The following is a 13,424-nucleotide window of genomic DNA, read 5'->3' as shown; positions in this document are numbered from 1 at the left end:
TAGTATAGTTATTATAGCTTGTTCCTCTCTCCTCTTCCTGCCTCCCCCCCTCCACCTTGATGGGGAGCCCCTCCTCACAGTCTGGGACTATGCCCAGAGTCGCAGGGTTCAGGAGTTGTCTCTTGCCCTTGCTCCTTCTGAGTGACACCACCAATACTGCCTTTGTGAGGGTGAGTTGCATATCTCTGTGAAGTGCAGCATCTGCTGCTCATCTCCACTGCGAATATGTGAAGGCTGTGAGCATATGTTGAGGAAACAGATCTAGTAGTTGACACTTCAGTACTGCCTTCCATCCAAGAAACTCAAAGTGCTTGGCGCACACACACCTCCCCCAGGAAGTAGGTCTCTGTTTCAGAGGGGTAAACAGGGCATAGGGGGTTGAAGTGACTTGCCATAGGGGACCACAGCTGTCTCACACAACTGGGACCTACATGTCAGAACTCTTCATTCCTAGATTAACTACCAGACTCAGTCTAAGGACAAACCTAAATGATTTAGAAAACATACATAGAGATGCAGTTTTACATGTTTTTCCTTCTTTCATTGTTGTTGTTGCCTCTCTCTCCCTCTAGCTCCACAACTGTGGGCTGATTCTGGGGAGATCACCATCTTTTAATAGGCTTCCTCCAGTATGGGTATCTTGTGTTTGCTCCTGAGCATAATTTGAGTCTGGTTCTGTCAGGTCTCTGATAAGGTCTTGCTAATGAACAAGGTCTGCCCGCTGCACCTCGGTGCCTTACCATGCTTTTACTATTGTTTGCAGTGTTGTAGCTGTGTTGGTCCCAGAATATTAGAGAGGCAAGTTGAGTGAGGCAATACCTATTATTGGACCAACTTTTGTTGTGGAAAGAGACAAGCTTTTGAGCTTATAATTACACAGAGCTCTTCTTCAGGTCTGGACTAAAAAAGTTCTGTAAGCTCAAAAGCTTGTCTCTTTCCTCAACAGAAGTTAGTCCAGTAAAAGATATTACCTCATTCACCTTGTCTCCCTGTTTTGACATGCAGGGCCTCAGGCCCGTATTCCGCCATAAACTCCATTAAACCCAGTGGCAGAATACCTAGACAGAGTTGAATGAAACTGAAATGAGAACTTTGTGGGATTGAACAGTATTTTGCCATTTATAGTTACTTTAAAACATGGATCTCAAAGTGCTTAGAAATACTCATTAAGCCTCAACCCTCCCCCCCCCCGAGTTCTTCCCATATTACAGATTAAGAAACTGAGGCAGAGAGGTTAAGGCCATACAGCAGTTTTTGGAATGGAAACCTAGGCTTTGGAGAGTCCTCTGAGTCCATTTGAATCATTATTAAAGGCAATAAACTATAAAGCTCTTTATGAATGTCAAACCAGCATATGAAGTACAGCAGCCAGAGGGCACAATTGTGTGTTGGAACTGATTAGGCCTGAGGCTGTCTAGAAACCTGAACCCATTGTGAGAAACAATCAGTTTCACAGTAAGGTGGGATAGTTACGAGGTTTAAATTCAGCCGGAGACGTCCAGAGCGGAGCGCCGGTAAATATTTTCAAACCTGCAGTAGCCCCGGCACACCCTGCGTGGCTGAAGCCCCAAGCCCCAGCACCCCCTGTTTCCTTCAGGGCTGAAGCCCTGAGATCCCCGCCCCTGCAGCTGAAGCCTGGAGCTCCTAATGGGGGTGGGGTATGGGGGGCTCCAGGAAATACTCTGAGAATTTAAGCCCTGGATAGTTGTGTGCTCATGGCCGAACATGGACATACAGCTTCAGATTTCACAGCCTGTCAGATAAATTATTCATGGCTAGTGCTGTTTGGACAAACAGTGGCTCTCTGTAATAATGTATCTCCTCCTGCCTTAGCTACACAATTTATTAGACTTTATAGTTGGGAGCATTGGAATACAGCAGAGGCTTGCTTCTGTTGCAGGATAGGACTGTTCTGTTTTGTTTTCACTCTCCGGGCCTGCTATCTGTGAATCAGTATTACTTGTCTGCAAATTTCTTTGTGCTGTATATTATGTTTCTGAGTGTCATGTGGTGCCATCTGCTTACTCACCCATCCACCTGGCTGCCCTGGGGGGGTGTTATCTGTTTTTTGATGGATTATTGTTATGTTTAAATGCAGTTGCTTGAGACTCTGGCAAACAGTGGTTTGGATGTAACTACCACATATGAACACATCACCCCCTGAATCAAAAAGGAATGGGAGGAGGAAGTAAAGCTGTTAAAGTTTGTGTAAAAAATTCAGTGTTGATTAACTTTATCAAAAACTGTACTGGAAGGGTGAGAGCAATAGAGACCGCATATGCACTACCATACCAGAAAGCTGAGCTGGAAAAACACCTCATGACAAGATGAGATCCATGGAAGGACCTCAAAGACTGCCTCTTCTCATGCTTCCCTTCTTCTCTTCCCCCCCCCCCGCCCCCAAAAAAACAAAAAAAAAAAAAAAAACCCACCCCATAGCTCCTCATTCCAGCTCTGTAACAGGCTTCCTGTGTGACTTTGATAGTCATTTATTGTCTCTGCTTCACTTTCCTAGGTGTTGAAAATGGGGACAGTTTCATTTTGTAAAGTGCCTTTTACAAACTTATAACCAAAGAATATTACAATTGGTAACTTACACAAATGTGATTTTTTTTTTCATGAGCACAAACAGCACTTTACAAAAATATAACTTAAAATAATAGGATAAGATTTAGTCGCCATAAAATAGTTTTTAAACCTCATTTTAAAGGGAAAATGGGTAAACAAATCAAACGAGTTAGAATTACATGGGTAAGGGACTGGTCTTTACAATTATTATAGATTTCTAGCACTGTAGGAAACAGCTAGATTGGAGAGATCCCAAATTATATTAGGTACATGAAAACATTTTCAAGCTTAAATTTAACTTGTAGGAAAAAAGGGATAGATATTGAAAGTTCTCAATGAGCCACATGCAACTGGTTCAGTTGCAGCTAGAACGGGGAAACTGCAATATAGTACAAAAGATGCTCCTACATCTAATTACAAAGAGCAAATCAGTCAAGTTATATAGAATGTATTAAAGAATATCAAAAAGGCAGCCATACTCTTGATGGTTAATGTGATAATAAAACCTGTATGTACTTACTGTGTTTCATCCAAGGATCTCAAAGAATTTTACAAAGGTGGTTATTTTGTTTATTTTACAGTTAGGGAAACAGAAAATATCAGTGACTTGGCCAAAAGCTAAGTTAATGGAACCCAGATTTTTTTTACTTAAAGGCCCCTGCTGTTGTCACTAGACATACTGCCTCTTCAGGTCAGGCCACAAGAAATGAAGCTCTAGTGAAATTAATAGCAATTGAGAATCTTCAGCATGGTTATAAATTCCCCCCCCCCCCCCCCAAATAGAACTTACCTTATGACTTTCTTAATGTTCTGTTTTTGTTTGTTTGTTCACCTCATCATTGGAATACATGGACATTTCCTGTGCCCCAGTCTGTTTCCCAGTAAGAGGTTCAAGTAAATGGCAGGGTAAAGAGAAGCTGCTAGCCCAAGAGAGACCCGCACAATTCATCGGGTGGGGCTGCTGAAACCATGATGTGTATTTCCCAAAACTGTCTTGAATATTTATTTTTACTGCAGCTGTTTAGAACAGGAGCTAGCAAGCTATGAACATGCTATTCAGAGAGCTGATTTGACTGAGAAAGCCAATGTGAACTGCAAAATTCCCAGCATCTGCTGTGTGGTTAGAGATATTTATTGCTCCTGTCGTGCTTTGCATACTGCTCTATGCTGGCCACAGTGAGCAGTGCAAGGGAACAGCATAGAAAGCTAGGACTGTTGGGTTGTAGAGATAAATCAGCTGAGGGACTTAAGGAGCTGGTGGATTATCTTGAAATAAGTCTCTCTACTTCCATAAAACCCACCACAAGAATTTTTTAAATTTTGAAAAGAGAAGAAATAAAGAAAACAAACAATAACTGTTAGCCAAACTAGCTTGTCTGCTATGCTGGGTTTGATATCATCTGTGATATTACTGTTGCTAGGAGACCTTGCTTGCTCTGGAACTACATAGCAAAGGCACCTTTAGTTTAAAGGGGGATGTATATTAAGGGAATAGGAAAGTTGGGGCAAATACCAAGACATGGGATGCCAAGTTCAAGCAATATCCTGCCCGTTCTGTTTAACCGTTTCAATGTTGCACTAACTATCAGGAGCTCTCTGCATTTAAATTTCTCATATTATGCTTATTAGAATCCTTACTAGTCAATACCTATTTGATATGGAGGGTAATAGTTAAAAGATGCACCTCTTTATTTAAAAAAAAAAAGAAAACACAAGAAAACCAAAATGACTCCTTAGCCCCTGGTTTTAATTCCCTTCTTGGATATATAACTTAAAACAAATTGCCCTAGAGTATAAGAATTATTGAACATAAATATCATAAGTAGTGCTTTTGTTCTTTGAATTACATTAGCAGGAGGAATTGTGGTCTAGAGGTCTAAGCATGAACATGGGAGTCTGGACTCCTAGGTTCGGTACCAGGCTCTACTACTGACTCTGTGTGGTCTTGGGTAATTCCATTTGTACCTCAGTTTCCCCAATTATAAAATGAGGATAAAATGTACTGTGCAAGCCTCCAATAAAACTGGTACAGTACAAACTGTATTTTAAAGAAGTCTTAATAAACTTGGTTATCATCCTGTCTTTGTGTTTTCTTTCCTTACCCTTTTCCAGCTCGCTGTACAGAATTTTGTCTCAAAACAATTAGCCTCTCTTGTTCTCCATTGTCTATTCATTACACACTGTTAGCGCAGAGACCAGCTGATGCAGCTTCAACTGAGATGTAAGAGTTTCTTTACCAGCCAAGCCGAGCTGAGGTATCTCCAGGGTGAGAGAGGGGGACCATGTTCAGTATAACGCAGCTATTAAAAACAAAAATAAATGCCATGGTACAGAAGCTGTAATATAAAACTTCTGTCGCCAGTTCAACATCCCTAAGCTGTTGTGGATAGATTCACAGCAATATGAGACACCTAATTTTATGTGGTGTCAAGTATGTTTTGCTACAATGCATACTGAACTTGGAGCTGGTCCATATCAGCTGAATGACCGGTTTTGAAAAGGGGCTAGAAGGACTGTCTTATTCAGTACCCGATGTCAAATACTGTAGTTTCTCTAGTATAAATACAGCCTGAATGTATGGCTGTATTTTCATTTCACAACCTCAGCTGCTGTTTGTCAGTGCCACTTGCATCTTCTGTTGCTTTGCTTCTCTGTGTAAATCCTTCAGAAGTTATTTTCCTAACCTCAAATACATTTGGAAGCAACAGAGCAACTTTTTGGTTGGTTTTTGGGGAGTGGTAGCATTGCTGCCTTCTGAGACCAGAATAAAGGTTGAATTAAACCAGCTTATTGGAAAGTGAAATTTTGGCTGAGAGTTAATTTGCAAAGCACAGTAGTCATCGTTTACATCGGTTGGTAGGGATCAACCTCTAAAATTGCCCAAGCTACAAACTTGAGATCCACACCTGCACCTTCTCAAAGTTCAGGATAAACAATATTAAAGAATATTAAATTATCCTGATGATGGGAAGCAAGTAAGAGGCTGATATGACTGCATCAGCAGTTCTTTAATGACCTGAAAATCAAAAGAACCCTACAAACAGTGGAAACATGGACAATTTGCTACAGCGGAGTACAAAAGACTAGCACAAGCATAAAGGGACAAAATCATAGAAATATAGGGCTGGAAGAGAGCTTGAGAGGTCATCTGGCCCAGCTCCCTGGGGTGAGGCAGGATCAGGTATATGTAGAGCATCCTTGATCATCTAACCTGTTCTTAAAAACCTCCAATTAATGGGGATTCCACAGCCTCCCTTGGAAACCTTTTCCAGTGATTCTAACTATAAGGATAATTTAAGTTTTTCTTAATATCTAACCTAACTCTCCCTTGCTGTAGATGATCTATTCTTGTCCTACCACTGGTGAACATGGAGAACAACTGATCCCCGTTGTCTTTATAACAGCCCTTAACTTATTTGAAGACTGTTGTCAGGTCCCTGCTCAGTCTTCTTTTCTCACGACTAAGCATGACCAGGTTTTTTTTTAACCTGTCGTCATAGGTCAGATTTTCTACATCTTTTTTCACTTTTGTTTGGTCTCTAGCCTCTTTCCAATTTGTCCACATCTTTCTGAAAGAGAGTATTCCAGCTGAAGCCTTACAAGGGCCGAGTAGAGTGAGACAATTACCTGTTCTGGTATATATGACACTCCTATTAATACACCCCAGCCTTAAATTAGCCTTTTTCACAACTCCATGACATTGTTGGCTTCATTCACTTGGTGATCCACTATAACCCCTAGATCCTTTTCAGCAGTACTACCGCCTAGCCTTGAGGGAGGGGCCAACACTTTTAGCATTTCCTTGTCCTTGTTTAGATCCACAGTAACTGGGATCCAATTGACTCAGTTTGCTGGTTATAAATACCATCTCACTAAAATAACTGAGAAAATCAAGAGCAGAAACTCTTCCCCCAAACAAATGGGTAGGGTCCACCTCGGGAATTATTCATAGATTCTAGGACTGGAAGGGACCTCGAGAGGTCATCGAGTCCAGTCCCCTACCCTCATGGCAGGACTAAATACTGTCTAAACCATCCCTGATAGACATTTATCTAACCTACTCTTAAATTAATACGTAAACACTTCATAGTTTGAGGCTCACTCTCTGCTACTCAGTTGGCAAATATTGTGCCTCAGTTTGGTTAACCCTTGCCCACACTAGACTAGTAGACACACAGATTAATCATACTATGAGAATTACAGGCAACATTGAAGCCAACAAAACTTGCATGGTTACCAGTCCTCGCCAGTATTCCTCCACGATAAGGTCATTGCAGAAAAACTAAGTGAATTCTTTGCATCGGCCTTCACAGTTGAGGATGTGAGGGAGATTCCCAAAACTGAGCCATTCTTTTTAGGTGACAAATCTGAAGAACTGTCCCAGATTGAGGTGTCATTAGAGGAGGTTTCGGAGCTATAACAGGGTTCAAAAAAGAACTAGATAAATTCATGGAGCATAGGTCCATCAATGGCTAATGGGCAGGGATGGTGTCCCTAGCCTCTGTTTGCCAGAAACTAGGAATGGGCGACAGGGGATGGATCACTTGATGATTATCTGTTCTGTTCATTCCCTCTGGGACACCTGGCATTGGCCATTGTTGGAAGACAGGATGCTGGGCTAGATGGATCTTTGGTCTGACCCAATATGGCCATTCTTATATTCTTAGTTTGTGGTGTTCTGATAAAGCATTTTGGTTCACATTCATCTCTAGTAAGAACACCGAAGAGCTGCCTCTCTGAGTCTTATTTAAGTTAGGGAGGGGAGTGAGAACAATCAAAGAGAAGGTTGCACTCAAAGCTTCCTCCTCTGCAGTCTGGTCCTTTAGTTAGAGGCTTCAAAGGAAATCTAAATAAAGGAAATAATTAGCTCATGCCAACCTAATTAGTTCATGAAGGGAAAAAAATGCTGTGTGTGTAATCGGTTCCACTTAAATGGCAAGGATCAGTTTAATGGTTGGTCAGATATCAGAAATTGTGTGGGTTGTGGCTGTTAGAGTATGTTCTTTAAATAAATAAAAAAAAATTGTGATTTTTATAGTTGGAGCTATGGGATCCACAGATGAAAGCAGCATTTGCTTTTATTTGAGTCTCTGGGGGCTGGAAGTTCTGAAACAGATTAAAAATCTTGCACAGTTAACCCCTAGATCGCTTTTTTTATGGCCTTATCTAGACTAAAGAGATTTATTTATAGCACTGCCTTACGACCAGTCCACATGCTCTCATTTCCCCAACATTCTGAAGACATTTAACTTTTACATGTCACCTTGTGCTCGTCTCTGAATATTTAGGAGTCCAGAGAACAGTTTGGTTTGTGGATGGCCCAAGAGGAAATGTCATTTGAAGAATGAAAATAATTTAGAATGGAATGTTTTTCATGGGACTGGATAGCTCATGTGGGTTATAGTTAACTAAAGATTCTTTTGCCTATAAATCACAAGTTCAAATCCTACCCAAGTCAGTGCTGAGTGAATGAGGCTATTCATGGCTTATGTGAAATGAGCTAGGTAGGTCTCAGTTCAGTTCTCCCCTCATGTTAGGCATGAGTTAGGTGATCATCCACAACTGACAGCCTCAGCCAAAAGGCCAAGGGTTGAATAAGTCATGGAGACTGAACCTTGCAGGTGGTTCCTTCAGGTCTTGGTTGAAGCACTTTGGAACCTCAGTGTGAGAACCTTGTACAGCATGGCAAGTCTGTTTTGTGGGTTAATAGAGGCCTTCAGTTTCAAAAAGAGTGTTCTGAACTACTGTTAGGGGTGTAACAAAAATGTTTGTTTCTTAATATACTTAGGGATGCTCATATATCAGTGATGTCTAGTGCTATCTAACTACAAAATGAAGAGGAAAGCTAAACATGGCTCACAACTTACGTTCCTAATAACGTAGCAAAGTTTGCAGATAACACAAAATTACTCAAGGTAGTTAAATCGAAAGTTGACTTGGAAGAGTTATAAAGGAATCTCACAAAACTGGGCAACAAAATGGCAGATTAAATTCAATGTTGATAATGCAAAGTAATGCACATTGGAAAACATTACCCGAACTATACATGTAAAATTATGGGGTCTAAATTAGCTGTTACCACTCTAGAAAGAGATCTTGGCGGCGGCGTGGATAGTTTTCTAAAAACATCTGCTCAGTGTGCAGTAGCACTCAAAAAAGCTAACAGGATGTTAAGAACCATGAGGAAAGAGATAAGGCAAAAAAATTCATAAAGCCAGTATATAAATGCATGGTATGCCCACACCTTGAATGCTGCATTCAGTTCTGGTCACTGCATCTCAAAAAAAGATATATTAGAACTGAAAAAATGCAACAAAAATGATTAGGGGTATGGAACAGCTTCTGTAAGAGGAGAGATTAAAAACTGAGACTGTTCAGCTTAGAAAAGAGAAGACTAAGGGAGGATATGATAAGTCTGTAAAATCATGAATGATGTGGAGAAAGTGAATAAGGAAGTATTATTTATCCCTTCACGTAACACAAGAACAAAGGGTCACCCAATGAAATTAAATGGCAGCAGGTTTAAAACAAACACAATGAAGCACTTCTTCATACAACGTATAGTCAACCTCTGGAAAGCGTTGCCAGGGGATGTTGTGAAGGCCAAAAGTATAACTGGGTTCAAAAAAATAAATAGGTAAGTTCATGGAGGATAGGTCCATCAAAGGCTGTTAGCCAAGATGGTCAGGGATGCAACCCCATGGTCTGTGTGTCCCTAAACCTCTGACTGCCATAAACTGGGACTTGACAATAGGGGATGGATCACTCGATAATTGATGTATTCTGTTCATTCCCTCTGAAGCAACTGTCACGGCTGGAAGACAGGATACTGGGCTAGATAGACCATTGGTCTGACCCAGTATGACCATTTTTATGTTCCTCAATTATACACCTTACCAGGTGAGAATCCAATGTGTCTTGAGTTTTGGATCATCTCTGTTTGGCAACACTTGGACTCATTGTGAGCCAGTGGATGCGCATATATGATACATATCCCCCACTGTTATCTGTTAATATAAACAACTTCTCAGTGAAAGGACGTAAGATATTGACAACTATAACTGCACTTATCAACTGCACCATGTAGCAAATACTGAATTTGCTCAGCTGGCCAGCATTAAAAATATCTCCAGACAGCCAGAGAGAAGTGAGAGAAAAGCGGTCTTCAGAAATAAATTTGAGAGAACATCAAGATGGTGTCTGGGACTTTCCATCTTTGGAATAAACAAGGAGTTGTTTACATGGATGCAGAGGGTCACGGAGGGCTGGAAAACAATAGATCTGGGTTCTGCTCCATTCCATGCCACATTTGGGAGGTTTTGGCACAAGACCCTAAGCAAGCTATTGAACCTCCGTGCTTCAGTTTCTCAATCTTTAAAATGAGAATAATATTTACCTTCCTTACATGTGTTGAGTCCGAATTAATGTTTAGAAACCACTTCGATTTCCCTTGAATGGAAGGTGCCGTACATGCTCGCATTATAACCATGGACAATGAAAAGCCTCTCAACAGGCCTAACAAAACAGTGTAGTCCTAGTGTGAAGGAAATTCCTGTTAGGAATAATGAAGGCAGGCTGCAAAGAGTAACCAAAATATCCCATTAAAGGAGAAAACGACACATAGGGCAGCAACTCCCAAACATCTTTTTATTGAACATCCCCATTCTCATGATCCACGATAGTTCAGCAAGGCCCTTTTGCAGTGCAGGGATTTGAAGGATGATGAGACCAGCAAAGAATTTGCAAATTTCAGTGTTTCCAACTCTCTCAATATTTGGTGTTTTTTTTTTTTTTTTAAAGCTCCCGCTCTTGGAGGTATGTGAAAACTGGAGAATATCAGCAGCCATTTAAAAAAAAAATAAACAAAAATTCTAATCCTTGCGATTGCAGAGAAAAGCTTGAAAACATGAAGCCTAAATCCTCCAACACCAGAAGGCAAATAGGAACCTAAAATGTATTATTGTTAAAATCCTCATGACTTCTGAGATCCTGACTCATGACTTTTGAATTTTTGACAATACTGAAATTCAACCCACCCCCTATTCTGTGAATGCAGTACTCTTAGCTCCCATTTTTTTTATATGTACTTACAGGTGCTGAGGACGTGGTGATGGCATTTTCCAGATCAGAGACGGAAGACAGAAGGCAGTAATTAAAGAGTGTCTGAGCAACACAGAGCTGGAGAGGGCAAGGAGATTCCTGAAGATAGAGGATGGCAGAGCATTAACAAGTTCCTTTGCCCACCCCTAATTTTCCATGGCAGCCCTTGCCCTTTTCCTTTTAATTTTGCTTCCCTTTGCCAACTCTCTGAACACATCTGACAGCCATCTGTTCCTATACACTGTTGCTTCTCATCTGGGCTGTGTTATCAAGGACGAAGCTAGCGATGCATTTACAATTGGTTCAAAGGGACAGACTCTGTTTATGATTGGCTAAAGGAAGACAACTTTTTAAACTTGACCAATGGAAATCTTTTATTTTAGTTCTGATTTTATTTTATATTTTAAAATAAGTCTCTTGACATCCTTCTTCTAAAGAAGCTTTTCAAGCTCCGGTGCTTATTTAGGTCAGATTTGTGAATTTGAACAGGGTTTGGCTGGCTGCATAGAACTGGAATTGAATTGTGATTGGCTGATAATGCTAAAGCTTTCTCTAGATTGCTTGCAGGTATTTTACTGACATCAACATTTTCATTGCAGAAAGTTGATTTTTTGGTGCATTGGTTTACTTTTCACTTATTGATCTGAGGGGAAAAAAGACAAATGTTCTTTGCAATATTTATTACACACCTAACACACGCACACACTTTGCTTTTTTTTTTTGATTGGCTTAAGAACTGTTTTTAATTTCCTATTAGCTCCAAAGTCTCCCATGCAATCAATTTTTCCATACTTATCTGCTCTATGGCCTCTGGCACTCTTGGGACCGTGTGTCAAAAACATACTTACTTTAATAAGTCTACCTGTTGCAGCTGGAATGTGGAGAGCTGCAGCCCTCTGCTTTGCTATGGGCTGTATCAATGAATTGCTAAAAAAACTTGGCATTTGGGTTGCTTTTCTCTTTGCTTCTTACAGAGGAGCTGTAGATTTGCAGGAATTGGAAAAAGATAAGATCTGTGGCTGTGACATTAAATTCCCAAATCTGTATAGCATATGAATGAATTGTGTAAAATAGTACATACAGCTCCACTTTAACCCTTTAATTGCTGCACAGGATTTAGCTCTCAGATAGGGGAACATTACCACCCATGATCTTATATCCATGTTGCACTGGAATACAATAAACAAAGTTTCTTATCACCTGCAGTATTATGTGCAGTATGGCTCTAGTATCTGCAACAATTCAATGAGATGGAAGTCATCTGTCTCCAGGATTAATCAGTTTTTCTGTGGCCATTGCTGTATTGGTGGCAGTGGGAATGCACTAAACTGCCCAAACATGAGTGTACATGTGACATGCGCAGATTCACAGAGCTGGGAGAAGAAGTAGGGCCTTCATCTGCAGTGAAATTTTAAAACCATGCACTCACTCTTCAGGAATCTGCACAGTGAATATTAAAATCCTGAGGTACCTTGTGCTGCTGCCTAAAACCAAGCACTTCATTCTCTATTATGTGCAGTGAATTTTTACAATACTTCTAGACTCTGTTGTGGGTTGCACTGATTTAAGATATTTCAAACCGTATTTAAATAGAAATCCGTTCACCTGTACCTAGTTTGTTTCATGCGATTGTTAATTATTTGGAGTAACAGCTCAGGATCCTGGCTGTGACTACTTGACTGTTCTCATGACATGCAATTATGATGATACAGATGTTATTAAAATCTCAAAAGTGAACAAACAGAAGAAACCATTGGAATATGTGTGGGAGAGAGAAGTGGGGACTTTATCTTGAACAAATAACCATTGTGTAAATGGGAACAACTGTAATTCTATCTATGAAAAAGATCCTTTTGATTCAATTGCATCTTTGTAAAGTTTCAATGTGAAAATTAATCTCTTACCTCAGTTTATTGAGGCTGGATAAGATTTCCCTGTATTAAAATGAAACCATCAATGAGCCCAATTGGTTCTTGTGATTTGAACTAAGAGGCACTTTGATTTTAACTTTGGTGCAAAGGGGGCAGCCCTTAAAGGGTTAATTTAAGGTGATATGTATTTTCAGCCACTGGCTGGAATGAGGGGGCTGGATTGTAGTGGCCTGTCATTGTCAAAGCTAACATGCATACTCCATGTGTATCTATGGCATTTCTGAGCTGTTACATCTTTTTAAGAAAAGTGAAGTGTTTCTGTGGTTTAATCTTTTGACTAAAAATGTAACTGTTGGGGGGAAAATACAGTTTTTAATAGCTACTCTTGTTTCTTATTGATTTATTATATTGGTAACTCACAAAATGCAAAATATCCATGTTGCTCTTGTGAAAGATTTACCTGTAAAGTCCAAACTGGAAGGGTTCAGTAGACATCTCTGATGCAGATACGCTGAAAACAGGATAATGTGGAGTTCAGATGCCTGAACAAATATATTCACAGCAGGATATTGCTGCCATCTCTTGTATCTGTATACTGAACCCAAGTTGCCTGGCATCCTTATTATACCATTATTCTCTCTCCTCTTCCCACCTCAATCTCACTAATTTCCATTGGCTACAGGTTTTAGAACAGTGGTTTCTTACATTGAAATGGGGCAAGAGGATCTGTGATAAATTACTTTCATATGTTGGGGGAGGCAGAGTATGGTAGAACACTGGAAACCCTCTTAACCCCCTATGGCCAAGTCCAAAGTGCTTGTGTTGTCCCTTTTCTGGAAACCAGATTTGCCTGTTAACCCTGGAATAGTGAGGGATGGAAGAAAG

At 40.3% G+C, this 13,424-nt stretch overlaps 1 protein-coding gene across 2 annotated transcripts in view; it reads left to right on the top strand.

Annotated features, from left to right (window-relative positions):
• CTNNBIP1 (catenin beta interacting protein 1) overlaps positions 1 to 12,921 on the top strand; it is a 52,437-nt gene extending 39,516 nt beyond the window's left edge. For both annotated transcript variants that reach the window (XM_034753374.1, XM_034753375.1), the window contains exon 5: positions 10,662 to 12,921. In XM_034753374.1, the coding sequence (XP_034609265.1) occupies positions 10,662 to 10,720 (59 nt within the window). In that variant the 3' untranslated portion in view covers positions 10,721 to 12,921. The remainder of the gene's footprint in view (positions 1 to 10,661) is intronic.
• The last annotated feature ends 503 nt before the right edge of the window (positions 12,922 to 13,424 follow it).

Source organism: Trachemys scripta, chromosome 19, assembly GCF_013100865.1.
Source record: "Trachemys scripta elegans isolate TJP31775 chromosome 19, CAS_Tse_1.0, whole genome shotgun sequence".
Taxonomy (NCBI): Eukaryota; Metazoa; Chordata; order Testudines; family Emydidae; genus Trachemys; species Trachemys scripta.
The sequence above is the reverse complement of the archived record's forward strand: the minus strand, read 5'-3'. Positions and strand labels throughout refer to the sequence as shown.